Genomic DNA, 27,824 nt, shown 5'->3' with positions numbered 1-27,824 from the left:
TGTACATAAATAACCAAAGAGTTTGTGGTGGGATAGCAGGTTGATCGCAAGTGATAGTAATGTTTTATTAATAAATTCCAGTTGTAGGAAGTGATTAATAAGTATTTGTGTTTAACATTTTTTATGTTAATTAGTTCTGTCTGTATATTCAGACAGTTCAGGTTGGGCTTAATATATTAATTAATTAATTGCCACCAGTATTTTACAGGTAGTACTATGAGTCTCAACTACACGAGTTAAAAAAGACAGTAAATTAATTTGCATCTTCCTCTTTGCAAAGGACTAATGTTTACATGTACCCGACGAAATATTGCGTTGCATTTAAATGAACTGTTACCATTCGCGGAAGTGCAACAAAGTACCAAAGTCACCGTAACATCTTGTACTGTCGTTGGCACCAACTAATCAGTGCAGGAATTATTGCCGGTTACCAGCCGATGCCGGGGATAAACGTTTGGCATGTGTCGGCAGCGCGCATAGAAGGCACAACGTTGTGTGTTCACTTTCTCGCGATTAGTACGACCTGTGACCCCAGTTTTACGCCCTCGGAATTGTTAAATCTGACACGCGATCACAACCAACCGAACAGAGCCGGTCTGTTCGTTTACACCTTGTTCGACGATTGCACCTCTTGATGTTGCACAGCTCGAGGAAGCGTTCTCAATGATTTCCATCGGTAGTCGGTTTCAAACTAAAGTTGTTGGATATGAATGGGATTTGAAGATAGATAATTGTATCGCTTTGATCAAGTGGCTAGATCCAATGGGAAAATAAAGGTGATCTTCCAATTATTAATATTGAACATTTTAATAATGTGATCTGAAAGTAAATGGAATTGATGACTTCTATAATCCATCAGGAAGATAATTTGATTAGGGATTTGAATGTTGTTGGAAAATAGCGATAGTCTAAACCAATTAAAAAAACAGTCAAATTATTAAAACTTAACATTTTGATGTCATTGAATCCTATAATAAAAATAACTCAAAGTAATTTTATCAAGTGTCTTGATCTAATTAGAAAACTAAAATGAATAAGTTACTAAAATATTATATAACATTTTGATAATATGATTAGAGAATAAATGAGATTGAAGTCTTCTATTGTCTTCCAGAAAAACAATTGTTATTATATATTTGATCAAGTGTCTTGATTCGATTAGAATACAAAGATCAACTTCAAAATATTAAAACAGAATATTTAGATAATGTCATCGGAGAATAAATGAACGTTGATTTAGTTGTTCCAAATGGAAAATTTAATGTGTTTTTTATGTAATTGTTTTAACTTTCCAAAATCATCAACTGAATAACGTTCCGTTCTTACTTTTTCCTATTAATAATTTTACTACATCGAGTTTATTTAATTAAAATGTTGAAACAACCGTCAAATTAAGTTTAATTAGCTCTCAAATCTAAAAGTTTTTAGATTGTGATTATTTCAAAACGTCTAATGTTCTTTATTTAATCCAGCATAAATATTTAATGTAAACCATATACCATAAAAGAAATCACACAAAATATGCGCCTAGAAAGTCGAGCACAAAAACATCACGCGGAAACGGTCGGAGATCAAATTTTTAAGCAGCCGATGTAAAAGCGTAAAAGTTACATAAATCTCTGATTATTTCAATTAGAAAAATGAATTGGGTGCATTTTAGATAAAAACTTTGTTACAGTGTCGAGTTTCTCCTTTTGTGGATTACTTATAAACCAATACAGTTTTCTCTTCACACTTTCTTTACAATAATAATTACGCGAAACATAAATATTAGCACCAGGTAATTAGCAATGTTCGTCGCTAATTAGTTATTAAATAAATATAGTTAAGCAGGAAGGTTTTAGCGTTGATGGCCGCTTTAAATCTCATCTCGGTAGGCAATTTCCTGCAGCTACTTCAGTGCTGAGTTATCGAATGTGGACTTTACAGGCTTATATCTTAAATAAGCGATTGATGGGACTATACATTTCCCTTAACAAAATCTTTGAAAATTCAACTTGTAATCGAGGTATTTTCATTAGCTACTCTAACGATATGCACAATTAGAGTTGGTACAAATATTTCAAACATTAATTCCAACATGTGCTAGAACATGCATTCCTGCAAAGCAGACATTTCGACAAAGCGTTAAAAATGCGACATTGATAAGTTATTTAGCATAAACAATCATTGTATAAATTGCCTTGTCCGTCAATGCGATTAGAAATTTAAATTGTTTATTCTAGGTGGTGCTTTTTGTTGTTTTGAAAGTGATTAGCATAATGACCATCCCGCGAAGCCTAATGCACAATCCAATCCTCCTGTGTTGTACAAACAATGCATTAATCATAAACCACACAGGCTTGAAGACATGTGCCAAGTAAATTGTAAATTGTAAAATAATATTCCTTGTCAAATTTGTATAATCATCTCAGCCAGAGCCTTTAAGTCATACGTTCTCAGTTGCACAATCCTATCAGCATAAACCAGCAATCGGGCAGTGCGGACGTGCCGGCACAGGCAAATATCATGCAAATTTATAGTGAAATTGGTAAAATGTTATGTAATTTACTACTTGCCTTCCAAACATCATTTAATGCCTCGCACCCACACGGCCACGTGCTTTATTTTATGGTGCGGTGCCAATAGGCGGTGTGCAATCGCGTTCTGGGGCACACGGCACACGATTCCACCCAAAGTCATAACTGCACTCAAATTACAAACTATACATGTCCAAAACTATTTTAATTAACTTGCATTGTTTTACATGCAATACGTGCACAATGCTGGTATAATTTTCTAACCATTTCTTTTAAATTTATGTAAGGAAGGGTAATTTGTTCTATTCAAAATTAAAATAATGTCCAATATAATGATAGTCGAACTGTGATAACTCGAATCATGATTTGCCTAAAAAATACTTGATAATAATATCATAAAATCAGCAACCGAATAATAATAGCAATCAATATTATTATTATTATCCGGTATTATATTATGTGAAGTTTTTATTTTCAATTTCAAAAAGGCTTTGATTAAGCCATTCCACAATAGCTTTGTCAACATTTTCATATATAGTTTTTTCACACGAAGTATAGCAGAAAAATATGAGCAGTATCATTGTAGGAGTTGTCTTTAATTGGAAAACCCTTAATAAATTATACTGACATTTAGAATATAAGATGTTATAATCATGTAAACACCATACATTAAATTGTGGATGTTTCTAGCATTATTCTAAACTCGATTTATCGAAGATTGCGCCAAATATTTAGCTCCAGTTATCAAGATATTCGAGTAATCGAAGTTCGAAATATCAAGAAAAAATCACAAATAATTTTCACCCTGGACGCCATTGTCATTCAATGTAATTCGAGTTATAAACTGTATACTTAAAATGATAAATGATAAGTTTCGTACATTGCGTTAGCCATCCATCATCTGAAACAAAGATCAACCAGATTGCGCCAGCAACAACACCAACCGGAATAAATAACCAATTAAGTTTTTTCTTAAATATTTAACATTTTACAATTATAGCATTTAATTTTAAACTGGCTTTGGGTTACACAAACACACCTACGCAATTAGCCGTCATTTCATAAATCAAATCTAATATAGATATCACTCGAAAATTGCATAAATAAGATTGGCATTTTTCGCAGGAATATTTGATCTTTATGGAAGTGGGAGTGTATTGAGGTTGCAGTTAACAGATGTTAGTACGACCATATTTGAAGATTTACCAATTTAACGCCAGTCAATACACTGATAATTTATCTCAAAGTTAATTAAGTTCAAGCTGTAAGTTATTTTGTCATATTTTAGCAAAAAAACATGGCGTATTAAATGGCTACTGCACAAAACAAATAGACGACTAATGTATAATTTACTCGCGTTTGAGGTAGTAATTCTAAAACACAATAACTTTTCCCATTAACGTGCGAAAACACTTTTGCTTTTACAGACGCAAAATCACATGTAACCTCACCTTAACCTTAAATTTTAGTTCCCATCAAATACAATGGACTTGTTATCTCAGATGTAAAAATGTAGGTTCTTTATATAACATTTATTTGCTGCTTTTAAGAACAAAAGAAGTGGAAGTGACCAGACAAAGCGTAAACAAATGGTAATAACGTCCAATGATAATAAATTAATTTTTAGACTTCATCACCAACATCCGGCCAAGGATTATTAAAACTGGCTGAATTTAAATGTTAAGGGAAAAATCGTAATATGCTAATTAAAAGTTCATCTTCCTTGTAATTTTTTCTCAGGATTATACTAATGAGACATATTTTTTGTTATAGGTAAGTCGGGAGACTCTACGAACGATGTCGGACATAAATCTGCCGATGCCAGTAAGTAGTTAATTAAAAGTGTTCAGTTTTATAAGTCGATAATTTATCCCTTTCTTCTCCTCATGGATTACCATAATCAAAGTACAAATCAAATATAAACGTAATACTCCATTGATTTATTTATGTTACTATGTAAATATTATAAATTTAAATAAATGGAGAAATAGTCAATTAGTCAGCAGACCATTGATACAATCGATGTATGTTCAAGTCTGCAGCTAATTATATTATTAGCTCTGTTATTAATACCCTGTTTAAAATTCATCATCTAACTACTACATACATGCTGCTGTAATTTTCATACCGCTGAAAAATACTTATTAATAATGATAGAGTACGTGGTACGAAATAAGGTTAATAATTGACCAGAAAATGTTATAATTATAATTGTTATATTTTCTAGTTTACTAGGATACTTTCAAATTTACTTTGAAATAAAATAATAATGTTTCGCGCTCGAAATTGACAAAATGCTGGCAAAAACGCGAATCTAGTTCAAGCCCGGCGTTACAAAAACGTTAAACGTTCCTGGCGTCTTGTTTTTCCATTTAAAAGTAAAGTGGCAATTTTCAGATTACGGTATTAACCTTTCACTGGAAATAATGTGATTAATAATCCGGATTCGCGGAATGATTTACTGTCGCAGAGAAGTGCCCGATTTTTGCAGGATGTTGGGCCCATTGTGACCGGCCGGTTCGATCCGTAACCGCTAGATTGCGCCACCAGTTCGAAAAATAACTTTCCTTTCGTTCCTGCCGATCGTTTCGGGGTTTGAAAGCGTGCAGTGAATTAACTGAAATATGTTTTATTAATCGTTTGGATGTTTCAAAATCGTTTTTATAGGTTTATTTGTCTTTGATAGATCGAGTGGTCGGGATGTTGGTGATTTTTGTGAACGGTCCATAAATCCCGGGATTTATTAGCGTCGGAACCGTAATCACATATGTGTAAAATTGTAATATTTCACCGATGATACAGTTCATAATACATTGTCACTTTGGGCGGCGAAACATCTGAAAGATGTCTTGCAGGCTTTCTAGATCGTAAAGTACGAGTGCTCACAGTCTATTATTATACACTCAATGTCAGGCAGTCCGTTGAGGAATGTCTATGAATGAATTATGACACGGTTACGGTATTTTCGTTGCAACAAAAATATAGGTGTTAAAATGATACATAACTACAGACTTCACCTCAGCTCATTTTGTTACGAGGGAAACGCTTAAAATTACCTTCTGATTATTACTTCCTGAAGCAACGATCTCGACAACTCCAATTATTCTAATTATTAAATTAAACCAACTAATTATAAACCTAATCAATCATATTATTCATTGAACACAAACGGAGCGGTTGATTGGTCGGACGGTTCGCGACGTTAAACAAAGCGTATTGAAAGAGCAAAGCGTCCCGAAAAGAATCGTAGTCGGTGTTAAATTTGTTCAGTGGGCACGAGCACACGAGCATGGGTCACACGCCGTTGGATCCCGCTTCTCTTGGCTCGGACCAAGTCAAACGGCGTGGAGACCACACGCATCTCCAACTGGAAAATACGGCGTCGTTTCCTCATCCACGTCCGCAACGAGAACGTCACAAATTATCTGTGACTCTCCGCCTAATTTGAATGGATGTCGTTAACACGTGTTTTACACTCATGTATGACAATCCGATTGATGGGAAACGACGGCGCGTCGTCAACCTCCTGAATGCGACCGTACGACGACAAAGACACTATGTCGGAAAATGGCACGTAATTTAAACGTTAATAACGTCAGGATGTTTGTGCGGAAAAATTACGCCACGTTCTCGTACTAATATAAGCATATATCTCCCGTGGAAAGTGCAATTTCCCCTCGACACACGCTCTCCCAAACTAAATACGTTATTTTTCTGGACGACTGCATAGTAGTTGCATCGTACATCATTCGTTGACACGTCGTAATAGTATGATAATATGTACACACCGAGAGCCGAGGCAATTTTTACCAAGCAGATTACAATATCAATCTTTCCTTGCGGATTCTCTTCATCTGCATTGTCCTCGGATTTTATACGGCGAGGGTGGAACGGTGCTCTATTCCTTAAGGAAATTAACTAGACTGCATCACGTTGGATTTAAAATTAATAGTTGAACGCACTGTATACATCCTATGAAAAAGATGCGTTTTTGTGCATTAGTTTAACAACAAACATTTTGACAGAAATGAATTCTAGGCGGGGAAGAAGTAAAAGACGACGCGTAAATGTGTCCAATCCACTGCGGGATTCTGTGGATCTGGATAATAAGACGTCAAGTCCGGTACACGTTAATAAAAAACGGAAAACGAATTTGACATTTAGTGATTTGGTTGAGTTGGACGAAAACCAAAACAGTCCCCTAACTCTTGAGGAGTTACAAAATCTTTTTAATTTTGAGAAGCATTGCTCCAAAGAAGACAGTGGGGGTGAACAATTACCCAGTGATATCAGTAATGCGTCCGATAATTTAGAAGTAATCCAAGATGTAAGTAATGAAGAAGAAGAAAAAAGATCAGACAAGTATAATGCAACTAAAGAATTAAGCGGTGATATAAGTAATATTTCAGAACTACTTGAAGACTATTTAGATGAATTACCAAGTGATATTAGTGATCTTTCAGCAATACTTGATGATTCGATTAATTTACAACAAAATTCTGATACTGAACCAACCACTACTATTAATTTTATCGATGGAAATCAAAACAACAAAGAAAACCTTTCAGGAGTGTTTAATAAAAACAAAGAACAATTTTATTTGAGAGAAGATGGGTGTGGTAAAAATGTATTTTATTCATCACCAAGGAGTTTACAACAAAGGAAAAAGTCAAACATAATTCAGAAAGACCACAATAATAAACACAAAAATGATCTAAATAAAATTAAAATAATTAAAGATGGGAATCAAGTTTTAAATTATGTACCAGATAATTTTGATCAACAAAATAATACTTGTAAACACAGTTTAAATGAAATTACTCCAAAGACCTTAAAAGAAGTCCCCTCTTATGATAAGGAAAACCAGGAAAACCTTGATTTAAAATGTAATCCAAGAAAATCACGAAGAATTTTAAGAATAATTAATGAAGACGGTGACATAGAGGAAATTTTCGTTAACGCAGAACATGCTTCGAGGAACAGCGAACATATAATAGATGTTGTCAGTATAAGCCCAGAAAAAACTAAAACAAAATCCAAGAAAAGACCTAATAATAATAGAAAAAAGTGGGATTGCACCACACCGAAAGGTAAGATTTTCGTTGAGTGTTTCAGAATTTTATACGTTACAATTTAATAGAAAGATCAATTTTAATACGACTTTGACATTTTGTTAAAGGGCATCCAACGAATTGCCACCCTTGTTCTAAAATAGGGGCATGCAAATGTGTGAGTGTTTTTAATTTATTTTAATGTCAGATTGAATTAATTTTTATTTCACATCTATACAGTGTTTGTGCAAAAATATTACGACACTACATTACGGCATTAAATAAATATTTTGATAAGCATTAGTGGAACCAAATAATAATATAATCGAGCTGAAAGTGACTCTATTGTTAGGTCCTAACTCCACAATAAGCACAATAAATAGGCAAAACCCCTCTAAAATAATAATAAGAATTCAATCATCCGTGCAACATTGTACAATTTACTTAATAATGCATCGAAGGAAAATGCATTAACTGATTAATCATACAATGACAAACCAACACACTAATGGTACTTTGATACGTTCATTAGATGTTATGACCATTTTTTGGATCAAAATAAATTTCATTCAATACAATTTGAGTTAAAAATTGCTCAGCAGAAGTAAAAAAGCAATAATATATCAAGTTATTAACCCCTGGAGTAGCTACGCTCATCTTTTTTGTATATGCCTTACTCGGTCGTGTTTTTCATTTCCTCGTCTCGCTGTGCCCGATAAACGTATAAAAGGGACATAGGGAGAATGTTCGTAAGCGAATTGCCAAATAAATTAGCATCATTTCTCAAATGAATTTATCGCAGTCATTTTACAAGGCTTTTTTTCTAACACTGGGATATTACTTAAGGCTAATACGCTTAAATATTTCCAGCGATTTCCTTATTGCACATCCGCGGCAGCAGGAAACAATTTATTTGAGTATGGATTTCTTGAAATATTTAAAATATTTAATGTGCATAAACCATCTGCATTATGTATAAAAGAAAGCCGTATCAGGAAACACTTTCAGTTACAAAGAAAACGTTGATTATATTTAAAATCGTATTTATTCCTCGGAGCGTGCGGCGCGAAATAAAAGGTATTTATAACGATTAGGTTTTGTAGAGGATGTGCGGTGACAGGGCGGGAATGCATATGCAAATGGGGCGGTAATCAGAGCTAGAACGCTCCGACCGACTCCCAGAGGAGATTTGCAATGATCACGGGACAAATTCACTTCAAAATGTCGACTGACAAACTCATTAATCATTGGTATTTGCTGCACTGCTTTTCATTATGCAATTTCATTAAATTCGTCCCCTCGGAAGCGCACATGTCTGGACCTCCGACGAACGACGGAAAAACCTACAACGTTATTACGGTTTGTTAGGTGAAATAAGCGGCGGGATGGCTGCGTGTGTAATCGAGACAAGTACCAATCAAATAACAATTAAAGGACCGACAAAGTATCGATGGCGATTCGGAATTGTACGGAGGCCCGTGGACTTATGTCCCGGGGTAGTCTCCCAGATGTAATTTACACCTACCGGTGTAACCGATGCCGACGTATCGAATAATGGGAATTTCAACAAAACGGACCTCGCATTTCATGCGCGTATGAATGGTAAAAAGAAACTGTAATCTACTTGTTTTTGAAATCTACCCGCTCGTTACAATTTGATATTTGTGACTTCTGTGTGTAACAGGAAACGGAGGTGGTTCTCAAGTACGATCACAATACGTGCATTCCTTCGCCGTTTGTCCGAAAACAAAAGGTTCGACCGAAATGCGTCATTACAAAATCCACATGTCTGGTTTTTAGTGCGGTCGCAGATAATTATGCAAATAATTAATAAAGTTTAATTTCCTGCAAAGTTCAGATTTAGTGATAAGACTAAATTATATATTACGCAAGCCGGGCATTGCACAACGGCACGGTCGTGAGAGATACAAGGCATAAAACAAATAGTTTTTCCACAATTAAAAACTATGATTAATAACACCCGGCCATACCTACCACCAAGACGTCTGCTCCCACAACCTGCAGGGTATCAGCCACATTTGTTTCTCTTTTATATTTGCTCAGCATTAGCGCCGGTTTTTGCGCATTCCGTAACAACGTCAATTTGTAACGCTCTTAATATTGTAATAAGAATATTTATAATCATTAGAACCCATAGTGTACGGCGACAACTGCTGTATGTATATGCAAATCGCGGTTGTGATATCCTGCAATTCAGCAAACGAGTTCTGCAACCGATAATTAAACTGCGACGGAATTCGTTCGAAATTTTGACGGAAATTGGCGTTTTACAGTGACGATTGTAATTGGACGGAAAACATACGAGAAACCAGATGGAACTTTCGAAAATATATCGTAATTTCTTTTATTGATAAAATTTTTAATAGCCAAACAAATATAAATTTGATTTTAAAACTAAATAGTAAACTTAATCACGTAAATTAGGTTTGACATGAAAAAAGTATTTCAAATATCATTATTTTTAATATTTATGGACAGATTAAAAATTACTAATATATGTATTAAATAAATAGAAATTTGTAAAATAAAAAACAAAAATTTACTGTATTTTCTAAATCATTATTCAAAATTAATTAATTATATAAAACAGTTTAAAAATAAAATAAATAAAAAAATGGCAAAAAATAAACATTAAATACAGTAAATAAAAACGAATAACAAGAAAATTGTTAAGTAAATTAGAATGACTAATTAACATTTTTTAATCTTAAAATTTCAGCTAAAATAAGAAATTGAATTGATTGATAAAATTTTTAATTGCCAAACAAATATAAATTTGATTTTAAAACTAAATAGAAAACTTAATCACGTAAATTAGGTTTGAACTGAAAAAAGTATTTCAAATATTATTATTTTCAATATTTTTTGGACAGATTAAAAATTACTAATATATGTATTAAATAAATAGAAATTTGTAAAATAAAAAACAAAATTTTACTGTATTTTTTAAATCATTATTCAAAATTAATTAATTATTTAAAACAGGTTAAATATAAAATAAATAACAAAAATGGCAAAAAATAAACATTAAATACAGTAAATAAAAACGGATAACAATAACATTGTTAAGTATATTAGAATGACTAATTAACATTTTTTAATCTTAAAATTTCAGCTAAAATAAGAAATTGAATTGATTGATAAAATTTTTAATTGCCAAACAAATATAAATTTGATTTTAAAACTAAATAGTAAACTTAATCACGTAAATTAGGTTTGAAATAAAAAGAGTATTTCAAATATCATTATTTTCAATATTTTTTGGACAGATTAAAAATTATTAATATATGACTTTAATAAATAGAAATTTGTAAAATAAAAAATAAAATTTTACTGTATTTTTTAAATCATTATTCAAAATTAATTAATTATTTAAAACAGGTTAAAAATAAAATAAATAACAAAAATGGCAAAAAATAAACATAAATACAGTAAATAAAAACGATTAACAAGAAAATTGTTAAGTAAATTAGAATGACTAATTAACATTTTTTACTCTTAAAATTTCAGCTAAAATAAGAAACTGATAAGACAAAATATGTGCCTAAGTATATTCACCGATTAGAGATTTACTAATTATAGGACAATTAATTTACACTTCTTGTGAATATTTAAGATTTTATTTTTATTGTTAACATGGTAATTTAAATATAAAATTAAATAAAAGACAAAATAAAACATTAAATACATCAAATTTTTAATCTCAAAATTTCAATTAAAATATAATAATAATAATAATAATAATAATAATAATAATAATAATAATAATAATAATCTATTGATGCAATAAAATTATGTTCACAATTTTAATTAAAATATAAATTTTTTCGTAATAAAATATGAGAGTACTGAATGATGGATGAGAGATGGAGAGATACTTCTGAAAATCCTCTAATGACACAAAAGTAACAAGACCGAGGACCTCAAATCCGTCGTGAAACTGCCCGGAATCCATGTCTCACATAAAAATCTCCTTCACAGGTGATTTCTCACTTATATCAGGTTACGATATCGGCATCGGCGTGTGTGAAACGAAAAGGAAGCCCTTCTGTCATGCTCGACGGGGATCGGTAGCCGATTGAAAATTTTCTCAATTCACGGCCAGTTTTATAGTTGATTTGTGATCGTGAATGCGAACGGTGTCCACCTTCGTCCACCTGTGTTCGGCTCATATTCGCCCCGTGTGACTTACGGTACCGTTGCGGGGGATGCACGAGCATGTTTCTCTGTGAGTAGCCAGCCTTCCGTTCGCATTACACGAATTTTATTCGCGATACGCTGATGCGATAATATAAAACTGACCGTTGACGGTATTAACTGTAGAAAAATTAGCATGTCCGCATTAAAATTCGTCCGTAATAAGTGCGAGAGTACATAAATGTGGAGGTTTGTTTGAATATTTAACTACCTGAAAGCTAAAACCGGGTAGGCTCATGCGGTATTTCAGATTATGTATGCATACATTATACAAAGTGAGCATGGCTTTGATCTTCACAAAGGACAAAATAATGTGTAGTATACGTTTTGGGGGATGGGGGGACGGCCCTTTTTCGCCGCCAGACTTACATGAGTTTGTTATCATTTTACATAAAATATTTATCACTCGTGTTCTCGGGGTGAGCTGGGATTAATTTTTGGTTTGTGTAGACGCGATGTTCTTTTTATTTGGGGCTTTTCATCATTAAAGTGGTAAATTAAATTTGTGTGTAAAAATTCAAAAACCAACTTTATTTATACGATTAAATTATTCACTTTTACAAAAGACCAGTTAGAAGGTATATCACATTTTTATAATCTGTATTTTAGAGGCATTGTTTTTATCTATTATTAAGACTAACCAGCAACTATCTAACTTAAATAATCCAGAAATAATATTTTTTATTAATTATAAATTATAAATATAGATTTTCATTCTTTTTTAAGTAATTAAATAATAATAAAACTTAATTGACTTCATTTTAAAATATTAACTCTTTATTGCATTTATACACATTTAAATTTCTGTTTTAAATTAATAATAAAAATTTTGTAATATTGTATGTCAACTATTTATTATTTTATATTTAAAATGTATGTTTATTTGTGAAATTGAAATAATTACTTTGTTAAATTAAAAAATACATTCATTTTTAAATACTATTTTTATATTATTTACTTTCTTCTATACGGTAAATATTTATTTAAAGTCATTTTAATTATAATTAATAAAATAAAATATGTTAATTAGTATTTTCTTTAGTTATTTTCAATATTAATACCAGATTATTTTATTCTTATTTGTATCTTTCACCTATTAAATAATTATTTTGATTTTTTATACATTTTCCCTCCAAACTATGTCTAGTAGTAATTATAGCAATTTATTAAAATATATTAAAAATATGAGCTGTACTACTTGAATCAGATGCCAGTACCTATAATGTTTATTGTTTTTTATGTTATTTTTGTATCTTTAAAAAATGCGCTTTTTTATTTTTCAGTTAATTGATTTTTGTCAATTTAAATAGATTATTTACTAACGGTATTTTGCTTATTATAATTATTTAATCATTGGTCTAAGTGAAACTCCAAGGTTTATGGCTAAATATGTGAATTGTTTCCAGTATTATTAAAAAATCTAGAAAAACTGTAACTGGATAATTCGAATGTAAAAACACATTCTAATTTTATCCCCAAACTTTGAAGAAAAATCCTGATTTGTACTAAATAGTGATATGTGACTTACTTAGGATCACATTCACTGGACCACAGAACAGTCGGCAAGAGTAGTTTTTAGTGATGAATTAAAATTAATTTATAAGAAAATGATGGTTCTGTCATCTTACATTAACAAAATTACACAAAAGTTACACTCTGTACGTCATGGATATGTTTATTCTGGAGAAGGTTTCAAAAATATATTAAACACTAATTTGCTTCCATATATTAAAGAAATGATGCTCTTAATAAATGTGTTTCAATGTGAAAGCGATTCCAAACACAAATCGAATTGGTTAAAAGATCAAGGTATCGATGTTTTTTTTTAACCATCCCATTCTCCAGACATAACCCAATATAAAACATGGAGGATCACGTTTATATTCAAAATCGACATAAAAATTTTACAAATTTAAATGATTTTTTTACAGCAAAATCAAAATTGTTGGAATATAGACGTCATATATTTGGAAATTTGTAGAATCTATGCTACGGAGGTAGACCACAATGATAAAACTAAAATAATATTATAAAAGTGTTAACGTTAATTAAATAACACAGATTTAATCAATAATAATCCCTTCCAAAATTAAAATTGCTATGTCCAACTTAATTCAGAAATATATGTGTAATATTTTATAAAATAAAAATATAATAGATTTTATAATACAGTATAAAGCAACAATAGTAAATTAATATTATTTTAACAGTTGACGTTAAATAAAAGAGTTATGACTAAAATATTTAACAATTTAAAAAGTCCACCACTGAATTGAATATTTTAACTTAAACATAATTTTTTTTTTTGAATAACACATTTTTTAATAAACATTTTGATACTTTTGACGTTCTAAACCATATATCTAATTTGCTTATTAAAAATAATTTATTAATATATTCAATATTCTGTTATATAATTAATGTTTTATTATAAGAATGTTTTTTTCACTTTTTATTTTGATTTTTTATATATTTTCATTTCATAACTATAAATGTTATCATAATTTCTTTTTTGTAAATGATTTTTTAATATTTTTATATATGTAATTATTTAATTAATTATTCTTATTATTAATATTTCTAATTTTATTCTTTCTTTGCATCTTCCACCTATTCAATAATTATTTTGTTTTTTTTTTTTAATTTTGTTCAAAACTATATACAGTAGTGGCCATAATTATATATACTTATTATATACTATTATTAAGATTTTTTTTACTGTTTTCTAATATTGTTATAGTACATTCAACACAGCAAAATTTTTCACAAAACTTATTAATAAGAACAGAAATTTATGTCGAGTTCGGTCCTGCGTCGAACGGAACCGCGTGGCATCGACAGCGTTGCGATGGACGTCGCACATCGAAACGCCGCAGCCGAAATGAGAGAGCAAAGATGAGAGGAATCTTCGCCGAAATTAATTGGGTTTGGGGCGCGTGCGTCGATCGCATGCCCGTCCGTCGGTCTCGCCAATGAGTGGCGAGGGGGAGGGCCACGGACGCAGGCGCCTTCATTGCACCCTTAATGCGTCCTACCGACCCTAATGTAGACCTCAGATTAGGTTAGCCGGAGCATCGCCGGAAAAATCTGCACACATCGCCGTCGGAACGCCGTCACTGTCGTGCGGCACAATTTATTGGGCTTCGTTGTTTTTTCGTTCGATGTTTGTTTAATTCCAATATTCAATTTCCATTAGGAAAATATGTCTGGGTTGGCTTATGTTAAACATAATTTACAAATTTAGAATTTATTATTAATAGGTGACCAATATGCCACAAATTTATTAAATTTATTCATAACTTAAAGTTATTAAATATATCTAAATTGTCTAAATTAAGAAAATTAAATAAATTTTAGTTGGTTGTTTTAAAATGATACTCTAAGTTTCTTATTTGTTATATTTTGTATAAATTATTAGTTGTGACGGGTATGTGTTTATACGAGTCAAAAATTAGATGCAAATAAATTATAAAACGCACAATAAATCATTAAATAACGGACCCATTGTTGTTTGCAACCCCGTAAAAACGCATGACACATTTATCCAATAGACGTCACCTAATCAGTCCGGCCATTGAAAAAAAATCATCATCCCCGTTAATAATTTTCCCGTCGGCGGTCCCGGGCGCGGGGCTCCTCTTCCCCGCCGCGGCCAGGAATCCCCGAAATCACGGGCCGAGCAACACCTTTCAGAAATGACCCACCCCATAGGTATATCCCGTTCGTTCCTCTATAATATCCGAGTTAGGTTCGCAACCACTGTGACAATCCGCCTGGCTCCGCCCCCCTGACTGTCAGGACCCGCTTATCTGACTCACTAGTCCTGTTCAAAACGCGTCCGACGCCGGGATCACCCAGGCACACACACGCAGACACCATCCGACGGGAAAAATCACGTCTCCCAAATAAATAAAACCGTTTCGGCGAAAATCGCACGGTTTGCACTCGATTCGTCCGTGCGATTTTTCTTTTTTCATTTTCATTTGCCGATATTGAGAAAGTGACCAGGGGCCATGAAACGTGCGTGCGATTTTTTTGACACTGATCGGGATGAGGAGGACATGTGCGTAGGAAATTGAGTGATCAATTCGAGTGTGTGCGAACGTAGGAAAAGTGATATTCAAACTGGATACGTCAAGTTTAACGTCATTTTTGTCGTTGAGAAGTGCAGGGGCCGCAATGGACCTCACCACGGCCTATCGGTACAATCAAAACATGATGGAGTATTACACATGTAAGACATTCCGTTGTTTTTCAGTCAGCTTTCAGTAATTAAGTGTCAGCACATAATATTAAAGAAGTTGGCACGAAATGGAATCCACGTACCACGAATTAAATAAAAATATAAATAACATTTAAATATTACCTAAAGTTTTTATGGAACTAGTGAAGTGAAAAATGAAAATCTGCTTTTAATTATATATATTTATTTGCATATTTCAAACAAAATGGAAGTATACGCTCATGTTATTATTAATATATATTTTATATTACTATTATATCTAATGAAATTTTTATTATTATTAAATTTTCATGCATTTCACATACATACAAATACTTCATATTAAATTTAATTTTGTCTATAATGTTTCTTTATTCACTTTCTGTTGATGTTTATTATATTTTCGTGTATATAATATTATTTTATTAGGAATTGTTTTAATAAAATTTGTTCTATATATTTAATCACGTTTAATTTAAAAATAATTTAAATTATTTTTGTTTAAACATAATTAAAAAATATCAATGTAATACAAAAATTGACATATTTTAAATTAAAATTATGTTCAGTTTAAAAGAAAATAGGAAATTAATTATTAAAATAATGAATATGGCTCTGGCTACTGAAATGGAATATTTTTAAATACTTAAAATTCAAATATTTTTCGATTAATATATATTAAAACTTAAAATTATTTTATTCTCACTAAAAAATATAAATTGAGCTAATAAAAATTTTATTTATTAAGTTAATTTTATGCATACAGAAATAATTAAATAATTTAACTTAAAAAAGAGCATAAAAGAAAAATGTTCTTTTTATTATCTCTATTAATTTAATTATATTTTTTTGATATTCATAGAATATTCGAATATTCATAATTCAATTTTTAAAGGAAAATTATGTTATTTCTATTCGAATAATATTACTAAAATTATTATCCTATTATTATTATTATTATTTATTATTATTATTAATAATATAAATATTATTTGAATATTCATTGTCAAATGTCTGTTATTGAGTAAGATTTCAATCTATTTTTTATGTTAAAGTTATTATTTGTTATAATTTAATATAAAAATAGTTAAAATTATTGTTTAATAGAATATTTAGAAAAATTCAAATTAAGACAATCGTAGTAAAGTGTATTTACCTCAAGTTACTTTTATGTCACAATTAACAATATATAAGTAATTTATATTCTTTCCAATTCCTATTTATAAAAAAATGTATTTATTTATTTATTTATTTATTTATTTATTTTTGAATAATTGAATATTTATTGAATATTCGAATATTATATTATTTAAAAACTTATATATTCAAACTTTATAAAGATGTTTTAGATTGTGTTTTTTAATTATTTTTTAAAGGCATTTGATTATTTAACTCAACGTTTTCTTTATATTAATCGAATATTCGAATATAATAATTTTATATACATATACGTTAAACTTCAATTTCATAAAATAGATTATTCGTATATTTTAATACATATATTCAACATTTATTCACAATTTATAAAAATATTTTAGAAAAATGCGTTTTTAATATTATATTAGTTATTTGTTCATTTAAATAAATATTCAATTTTTTATTCATTGATTATTCGAATATAACATTTTATTTTTTATTAAAATAAATATTTCTAATATTATTTTCTTTTAATATCCTTGTTCATTCAAAAAATATATATTTTAAATTCATTGAATATTCGATTATAATATTTTTTATATTTATATTTTTTATAAAATCGATTATTCCTATATTTGAATAAATATTCATTCAAATTTTGTAAAAATATTTTTGTAAAATGTTTTTTACTATATTTTATAGTCATGTGTTCATTTAAATAAATATTTTTTTTTGTATTAATTGAGTATTCGAATATAAGAATTTAATTTTAATCTTGTTTTATTCAAGTAAAAATTCTAATGGTAATTTAATAAAAATCATTATCAAATTTATCATTATGTAGGACCTCAATCAATTTATCATATTAAATTTATTATTTGAGAGTTAAATTTAATTGTATTTATAGTACCTACTTCTATACAGTATTAACAGATAATTTAATTAATGTTATTTAAAATGTAATAAACTCATTTTAATGAATAATTCAGTGCAATAATAATTATTAGATGAATCTTATACTAATTTCTTATTAATTATAATTAGAGATCTAGATTCCAGCACCCCCCGACAATTGAACAACTTGTCGACAGCGATTACACAATCTGATAAGAATCACGGCATGTGTTACATTGGGGCGGTAGAGCTAATACTGATAATCCTTCGGATTACGCTAATAAAAAAACACCCGGGGGACATAATCCATCCACAAGTGGCAGAGTAACGTTTAATATCAATATTTTTGGGAATGGATCATCCGCATAAATTGCGTTAAACCAATTCTTGTTGTGAACAGCTCCTAAGTGGATAGGTAGTTCCTTTCAACCACTGTTCCATGGTCTAACAAAAGTTATAGGTACAATAGATTATACCATTGACTGCACTCTATTATTCCGAGTATTTTAAAACGACTTTAGAAGCGATTTATCGCTCGGCTGACAACGGCAGATGGTCAGAGGTGCCAAAAGGCATGTATGTTTATCTGCCATTTTTCGCCAGTTTTTCAATTCAACCCAAAAATTTTTCTATCGCTGAAGATCTCCCACATAACAACCAAATAAGTACGGGCCGGTTTTTCAAACGAACCCCGTCACGACGTAATCCGATAACATTATCGGTATTAAACAGCATCGAAACCCGTCATTATTCATTTCAAAATTAAATTATTCAAATGGCCAGCGCACGTCGCCATTGAACTATCCGAAGATCCTAATCGGGAATCGTGGCAAGTGGCCAGATGTCCGGAGATGTTAGATAAGGTTTTTCTGCCGGATTATAGAGCCGAAAGATTGTTTGACACCATCCCGTTTTTGTGTTTCGGATATGCGGCTCAGAATCAGTCGGCGAAGGGGGAAGAGGGCGGCGCAACAGTAATCCGATTAAGTACGCTTTTGAAACGAAACTCGCCCGCAAAACCGTGATAACGCAAATGACTCGAATTACTCCCACATTATTTATAAAGAGGTGAGGCAAGACTTTGTGGTGTCCGACTATTCGACTACGTAGCGTTCCATCCAGATTTCTGTGGATGATTTATATGTTATTTTTTTAAAATTTCGACCCCCAGGACATAAATAAATGGGGAAGTTAATTGGGCCGGTCTGTAAAAATTTGTTGGTCCGCGTTTTAATTTAATGAACTGGCGAATGGGATACACTAATTGTTCTAAACCGGGCGCAGCTATTTCATGACTTTGCAAAATACGGGGGTTGATAAATTATGTGACCCTTGTACGAAAGCCGTTTCCCGCACAGATTTGCTACAGCGGCAGCATCTTTTACTTCCATTAGCTCGACCGCAGACCAATTCCGAACAATCCGACTCTATTATTCTGGCTCGAAGATCGCTCGTTCAGAATATGTTTCTTTAATGAGTAATTTATATGGATGTATCAAACGAAGAACTCGAAATGAGTCTCATGTTAATTGTGTTCAGTTTTGTTACTTACACTATTTAAATTTGGATATTTAAAAAACTATTTTCAAACTAAAATTTTATACTTGTGTAGATTTAGAGAAAATATAACAACTTTTTTAATTATCGTTCTGAAAAAATATACCCTTAAAATTCCGAGATAATGTACCACATACAACTATTTATTTCTATTGAAAAACCTATTTTGAGTTGTATTAAATTTATTAAATTATTTTTAGTTAATATAATAATTGTTTTAAAAAATTTCTTTAAATTTTTAAGATTTTTATTACGTATATATTGAGAAAATATACAACTTTTTCCAATAATCTATAATTGAATTGTCCTTTATAATTTTGGAAAATCGAGCTTTACAAAAGTATATTATATTATTTTTGATATATTAAATTAACCTTAACAAAAATATTATTATATTTCTGATAACTTTTGGGGTAATTATTAATAACATCTATAAAACATTACATATGTTTTTGAAAATCAATATTTTATATTACAATTATATCAAACTTTAAGCTATGTTATAATATAGGATTGTTTTTTTCAGATATTCTAAAGTCAAATTTATTTAAGATTTCTATTTGATTGTCTAAATTTGAGTTATTTTATATTATCATATTATTTTGGATTTTTAAGGAGATAATTAATATTAATCTCTAAAAAATTTCTTGACGATTTTGAGAATCTAAATTTTATATTGACTGAAGTCATAAAAATTTGTGAGGTACTTACTAATTTTCAATAAATTATCAGTGTTAAATACCATACTCGAGAGCTTTAACATAGGCTGTGAACAATTCTACTCTCCTTATATTTCATTGACAAAAACATTAAATTGGTCTAAATTAACCAATTACATCTTAGATGGAAATAATTTAATATATTACAAATAAAATATTTTTGGGAAACTTAATTTATTTCTGATATTTTAAAGGCAAATTTAATTAATATTAAAATAAATTTATGAGCTTTTGTGTCTATGAATTGAGTCTTATGAACTGAGTTTATTAATATAATTTTTATGTAAAATCATCCAAAATTCAAATGAATATTCAATTTCCTCTTATACAAATGAAAAATAACAACTTTTGTTCATGTGAAAACAAGTTTTCTTATATTATAGAGCATTAATCTTGATTTTTTCCATATTAAATGAAATAAGTTTAAAACCTAAAGCTATAGTGGAAGCCTAAAGCTCAAGGTGATAACTGATTGTTAAATGGTGATACCACGGGTTATTAATATTATTATTAAAGCGTACAATATGTAATTTATAAAATATTGCCACGTAATCGATAAATAAATGAGGCAAACTAAACATACCTGATAAAGCGGACGATGCAACTAGGAACAAACACAAAACGATTTAAACGGACAATTAAAACATGAAACAAAACATATTACAACATTAAGCCGTTTTACAATTATTTCAAAAACGAACATTAATGATTAACAACGCATTTCGCTCGAAATATTAAATATAGATTAAATATAATTGGACTCGCATCGGGTCCGATTTAATGCCGATTTAACCGGCGTGTATGCAAATTTCCCGAAAAGCCAATGCGATTGTTTTGTTGTGTGTGTGTGTGCGGGTAGCTCATTGAATCGCGAATAAAATCGGTTGCTGCGTTTTAGCCATAAAAATCCGCAAATAATAATTTATGGCGAAATCGCCGCTGTTATTCAATTGTGGTCGGTAAATCAGGTTTATTGCAAACGGTAATTAGTATAAGCCCGTAATTGATTGTTTGAAACTTAATGCTGATTTATTAGAAACAGGCGAATACACGGGCTGCACGTTTCTGCTAAATTCATAACAATCAAATTCGGCACCGGGCAAAATTCATACACAATATATCCATTTCCTGCTGAGGCCGAACATTTTAACCGCGTTGCTTGCTAATTTTAGTTTTTTTGTTTCTTGTGTCAAAATTCAGGGAAACAATTTTGCAGCCTTGAAACCGGTAAAACATTAAACATTAGTTGATTAGTTCCCATTGTGTGGTTTAATTTTTTAGCCAGTTCCTGCCGTTAGAAATCGACTACTGGTTTAATTCCATTCCTTATCCGTGCGAAGCCACTTGCGAATCGCATAAATTAACGATTTTCAACAATGTAAAGCCGGATGATGAATGTACAAAGTGAAAATTTTACTTAGATAAATATTTATTATTACTTATGTCCCAGTTAAGTGAGCACTACCTGCAATAAACACCATTAATATCAGGAGATTATTCACCATAATATATACTTGTCTACTTTGTATCGCACAATCAATTCTCTACGGGTTGATTAATTTAAATTCGTCTTTGTGTCTGCTTAAATCGACGAACAATGAAGAATGAAGAATTATAGGTTTCACTGCAACTTCCTGCTGATTTTTTTAACTGATATGCAACAAAATGACCTGACCCCACCAACATTTACCTAAATCACCACTTACTGATTCCAACATACGAACACGAAAAGGTCGTGTTAATTGAAATGTTTTAAAAAATTAATTACGAACTAAAAACATATTTTATGGTTTCCTATTGTATGCTAATTTAATTATAACCTACCCATTTCAGCAATAAACTTAATGACATAGTAAGTATAAAATTAAATTAATAAAAATCCACCGGGTTATTAATGTAATTTAATTGAACGGCAATATTTATGGTTCATTGTGGGCAACGCAAAAAAAATCGATTCAGTAGCTGAAATATTTTAATTCGCCTCCCGAGGCGAGTCGTGATCATTAGCGAAAAAATCACGTGTTATTCTAGCGGAATAAAGTGCCTTTTACTTGTAAAATATGGTTAATGTGCGGTAATTGGCCAAAATTATTATAAATCAATTTCTACAACGCGAAATTGACGGGTCCATTACCTTTGATACATATAATTCATCTTAGTGTTTGTTAATGTAAACCACGTTGAGAAAAAACCTGGCAATAAATCACACGGTGTGCCTCAGGGTGCGGTGCAAAAATTTCACTTCGGATTCACCCACAAAAATATTCACGGAGCCTAATCAATTTCGCGTTTTCCTGCTCTTTGTACGTTGAGCCTTTTAGTCGAGTGGGAAGTCCCTGGAGCACGTGCTAGACACGTGACCTTCAAACTACCACCGCTTGTCGCCCGATGATAAAGCGACTTCCTGAAAAAATAACGGGACTAAATCGTCGGAGCAATAAAAAGTGGACTCTTAAAATTTATAATCAATAAACCAAAGGGCGATGGTTTATTACGAACGTGTGTATGCAGGAAAGCTCGATGCAGGATACCAAATAACCGAGTCGAAATTAGAAGAAATGGGATTATTATCATTTTTTTTTATTTCATTCGGAGTAACCGGAATTCAGAGGCATACAAATTTTCTCATCATAAAAACAATTGGATTCTGATACAGTAGCTACTTTCTGTTAACCGCAAATTTAATAGTTTCGTCAGTGTATGTGGTTTTACCGCTAAACCATGTACTAAATACTGACAACCTTAGCTGGTCGCCTATTTCGCCGTAGTAATCGATTACAACAGCCAATAATAAAATAAATGCGGTCGTAAAAAATCTTGTTAAATGAGATATTGAAATATATGTATTTATTGTATAACGGATTATTTTTAATAGGGGTAATTTACGAATGACTCACTTTGATTTTAGAGAATTGTCTCTTATATTATATGTATGTCTTACAGCGACGAAATTGATGTTAAGGCCTATTTATCAACATTCATAGGTTACGTATTTTAGCTGTGGTTTAAAATTAAAAGAAGCACTTTCCTGCTGTTGATTTACTTCTGTCCATGATGTAGACACTCCAACAATGTAACAACTAATAAAATATAACATAATATTTGCACTCATCAAAAATTAAAACATATTAGATATTTTTTAAAGTAAACTAAAATAATAAATAATGTGTTCTATGACACAAAGTTAAAGTTGAACTATTAAAATTAATGACTAATATGTAATTTTCTTCCTCCTCCTCAAATTTACTTATTTTTTCAGAAGTTTTTTCATGTACATCAATTTTATATGCTTCTAAGTTCTTCTCTTTTATATATAAAATTTCAATTGCATTCTTTTTGATTTCATTGAACATACCTGAACATTACATGATTTGATTACAAAAGTGTACATTTTTATTTAGGAATTAGTTTTTTAATTTTTAATTCTAAATCTATTTTTTCCAAAAATACAACTTGTATCTTAAAAGTATCATCTAAAAAATAATAATTTCAATCATTTTATGGTACTTTAGGGTTCAGAGATAAAATATCAGGAAGTACTTTTATAATTTTTAATTCTAAATCTATTTTTCTAAAAGTGAAATACAACATGTATCATCATATTCTTCTAAATTATATTAACCCTAAAAAGAAGATTAAAAAGTTAAATTTGAATATTTATCTTACGAAAATTTCGATCATTTTATGACATTTTAGGATTCTGAAATAAAATATCAGGAAATACTTTTATAATTTTTAATTCTAAATCTATTTTTCTAAAATACAACATGTATCATCAAATTCTTATAAATTATATTAACCCTAAAATGAAGATTAAAAAGATAAATTTGAATATTCATCTTGTATTAGGGCGGTAATTGACGAAATTTCAATCATTTCATATTTTAGAATTCTGATATAAAATGTAATAATAATTAGAAAGTAATTTGAACCCTAAAACGAAGATTAAAAAGATAAATTTGATCATTTTTCATCATTTTATGATATTTTAGAGTTCTTAAATAAAATTTAATAATAATTAGGAAATGTTTATTTTTAATTCTAAATCTATTTTTACAAAAGTAAGATACAATTTGTATCTTAAAAAAGTCTACTACATCTACGTATTTAGGACTAAAGTAAAAAAGTTATTGTAATTTAATGGTTAAAATTGTTATTGATGATTAGCCTCTTCTTCACTAAAAGGAAAAGTCTGAACTGGGTTAGCCGTGGCAATTCCGCCATCAAGTAGATAAAAGTCTAAATATTTAAAAACTGCCAACCGGATATGTTTGTAAATAAAGCGCATAAAAACACTCCTACAATAGACGCAGATACAATGCAATTATAAGACATTGTTGTGCTGAACATAATATGTAACGGTGACCTAATTTTGCTCAAATTGAAAACTAATTTTAATAACTCATTATAATAGGTAACTGAAGTAATATAACGTATGTACGATAATAAACATTAAGCACCGGTATAAATCTGGGCTTGTAATATCTGCCTTCGCGTTGTTTTCATTTCTCCTGCAATAATTGACGAATTAGGCACAGATAACCAATGCGGCAATGAAATTTATTACAGCCGAGAAAAAACGATGTTTGTTGTAATAACTCAAACAATTGTATTGGACTCGAGAGAACATAACTCGGGCATTCGCCAAGTGAGTAAACGTTGCACACCTCGTTTTAGCCCCCAGACCTATTTTTCTTCAACATTTAATAAAAAGAAACAGGGCAAGAGAAAAACAGTCGTGGCAACTGTGATAAACTTGCAGCCGGTGCGTTCGGCTGAGTGGAATGATCCCGGCGAATCGTCCGCGTCTAGAGATGCAAAAGAAGAGAGCCATGTAGGCAGCAAAACAGAAAACGAAATAAAAACGTTCTAGATATCAACCTCAATCTGCTTCCGTTACTGTGACCCGTATTCCTCATCCACAATGTATACGTGTTGCGGTGGAGTATTTGTGTTCGCTCTTATTATTGTCGTACCTTTTATTACGAATACTTTTTCATCTGATTGTTGCAATGTTAGAAATGCATTTCTAGACACCGCGGCCGTCCGTTACGTTTTCTATGGCCCGGCCACAAATATGCTACTTGCCTGGCCGTTATTCTGTTTTCGATTCAATTAAATCGTAACGAAAAAAATTATTTAATTGTGTCGCCTCGTTGTTGTACGCACTAATCGTATTTTTAACTTGATCCTGGGATTACCGTTCGATGAAGGCACAGTAAAGTGAACTACTTTATCAAAGAGATGTCAAATATCTTGACGGTTGTTCTGTACACCTTTTTGATTATTTGGTTAATTGGATTCTTTAATACTTTCAATATTATTTTTATTAAAAATGCCAAAATAATAAACTAAAATGTTTTCTATTTTTTGTAATCGTAGGCTTTAGTGTTTTTTTTTTAATTATTATAAATAATATATAATAATTTTTTCCAATATATCTATCAATTTTTATGAATATTTAATGTTCTTGAAAATAGATGTACACAAAATTAAAAAAAAAATGCATATTAATAAATCTGAAGCAGAATTAAAATTACATTTCTGTAATGAAATTTTTAAATTTTTATCATTTTAGGAGACATTTTAATAATTAGTAAACTAATACTAAAAATAGATATTTATTTAAAAATATATTTATAGGTTATTTTATGATTCGGTTAGTTTTGGTGATCAGAAAATATAAATTTATTAGAAATGTGTAATTATTTATTTTGCCACAAACTTATTGATATGAAATATTTTTGAGTGAAATTTTAGATAATAAATTATTTTTTTTTCCATAAAAAATGTGCTAATAATTTATCTCATTTTTACCATAAACATTACATATAACAATATTAAGTTATTCATTAAAATCTTCACAAACAAAAATATAACAAAAATTAATTAATTAAGAATTAAAAATTAAAATTTGTATTGTCAAAAATTTTATGTGATAAATTTACATAAAAAATGTGTTCAAAGTAAAAAAATATATATGCTCATATTTTTTAAAATTCGATTTTTATTATTTTTTGTTCAAATAATTAATGATTTAGGTACATAAACTTCATCAAAAATTAATTTCTTCATTAAACTATCGGCTAACGTCAAACCTTGAATCTAAACTAGCCCCCGGCAGATCAATTCGCCAACAAAAAAAAACTAAACGTTATATGCATAACTAGAGGATAATTAACCGCATTGACAGTCCCAAGTCGGTTATTTTTTTCAACGGAGATCACAATCAGCGATCAGTTCGAGTCATTCAATAAAATTGAGTGTTGGTCGGCAAGAACAAAGCGCAAGATTACCGAATGTTTACTAATTGATGGCAAACACGGCCGAGAACATAGGAGCCGATGCACAGGATATTCGATTGTAATGGGCTTCGTAAATTTTTCAATAGATCAGCGTGCTGATACAGCGTCCCGTCATCTATAACCACGGACTTGTTTAATTTGATTCACGATAAACTAATTGGCTCCGTTTTCATCTAGGTTTCGTTGGGGAATTATGATATATGTGGGTTCGAGTGAGCTCCGTTTTATTCGCATACCTTCTTACTCGTTTTTCTCTTGAGGTAAACGTTTGTTTTCTTTTGCAGGTCACGGCGGTGTCAACCAGTTGGGTGGTGTTTTCGTGAACGGTAGACCGCTTCCAGACGTCGTACGGCAGAGGATAGTGGAACTGGCCCACAACGGAGTCCGGCCCTGTGATATATCCAGACAATTAAGAGTCTCCCATGGCTGTGTATCAAAAATACTTTCGAGGTAAGGATTTATCAAATTGTCCTGTTTTGTACACCAGTACATGCAGTTCCACAAAGATAAAGCCCTATAAGTACATTCTTACAATTTACGGCCGGCCATAATTCCTACTTATCTAAATATTTTGTTATAATGCTATAATTGGCCACGCTCGCGATAACCGTGCCAGAATCGGCGACTTTCTTCTCCAAATAAATACGCGCCTTAGAAAATGCAAATCAATCTTCATAATCTGCAATGAAATTCGCAATGCTTTCCATAAAGGAGACCATGAGCATATAAACATGATATTTATTTCTAGTAATGCGGATCGCGAGCTAGCAAAACATCTATATAATAGTAGTAATGGTAAGTTTTACGACCACTCGGCCCCGACCAGAAGTGTTATATCAAAGGGGACACGTGGCTTCTAAAAAAGTACATGAAAAGTGCATATTGAAAACGTTGTCGGAAAACATCCAGATATAAGGGGAAATCGGATAACACTCCTCGTAAATTTTAATGCACTAAATGATAACTTGATTAGAATGATAATGGGACACTACTTCTCCCTTATAAATTTTCTTTAATGCCCCAGGACTGATGATAACAGTACCAGTTGTTTCAAAGCTAACAATTGAATTTTTCTGTTAAATTCCTCCAATTTCAACATCGTTTCTGTGTTCTATAAAATTCTTTTTGATTGCACTGGATTTTAGCCAGAACATGTTTCCCATGTGAATGAGAATGATTTGGACAATCGTTACTGGAAAACA

The 27,824-nt window shown here is 30.7% G+C and overlaps 1 protein-coding gene across 7 annotated transcripts in view; it reads left to right on the top strand.

Moving 5' to 3' along the window:
• Nucleotides 1-27,824, top strand: part of LOC109600805 (paired box protein Pax-5) — a 94,993-nt gene that overhangs the window by 45,085 nt on the left and 22,084 nt on the right. For 4 of the 7 annotated variants that reach the window (XM_049963149.1, XM_049963146.1, XM_049963145.1 and 1 more), the window contains exons 1-2: nucleotides 6,434-7,609; nucleotides 26,907-27,072. In XM_049963149.1, the coding sequence (XP_049819106.1) occupies nucleotides 6,547-7,609; nucleotides 26,907-27,072 (1,229 nt within the window). In that variant the 5' untranslated portion in view covers nucleotides 6,434-6,546. Of the gene's footprint in view, nucleotides 1-4,292; nucleotides 4,344-6,433; nucleotides 7,610-15,685; nucleotides 16,023-26,906; nucleotides 27,073-27,824 lie in introns of those variants that run through there. The other 3 variants (XM_049963150.1, XM_020016988.2, XM_049963151.1) reach the window with 3 other exon arrangements.

Source organism: Aethina tumida, chromosome 2 (genome assembly GCF_024364675.1).
Source record: "Aethina tumida isolate Nest 87 chromosome 2, icAetTumi1.1, whole genome shotgun sequence".
Taxonomy (NCBI): domain Eukaryota; kingdom Metazoa; phylum Arthropoda; class Insecta; order Coleoptera; family Nitidulidae; genus Aethina; species Aethina tumida.
The sequence above is the reverse complement of the archived record's forward strand: the minus strand, read 5'-3'. Positions and strand labels throughout refer to the sequence as shown.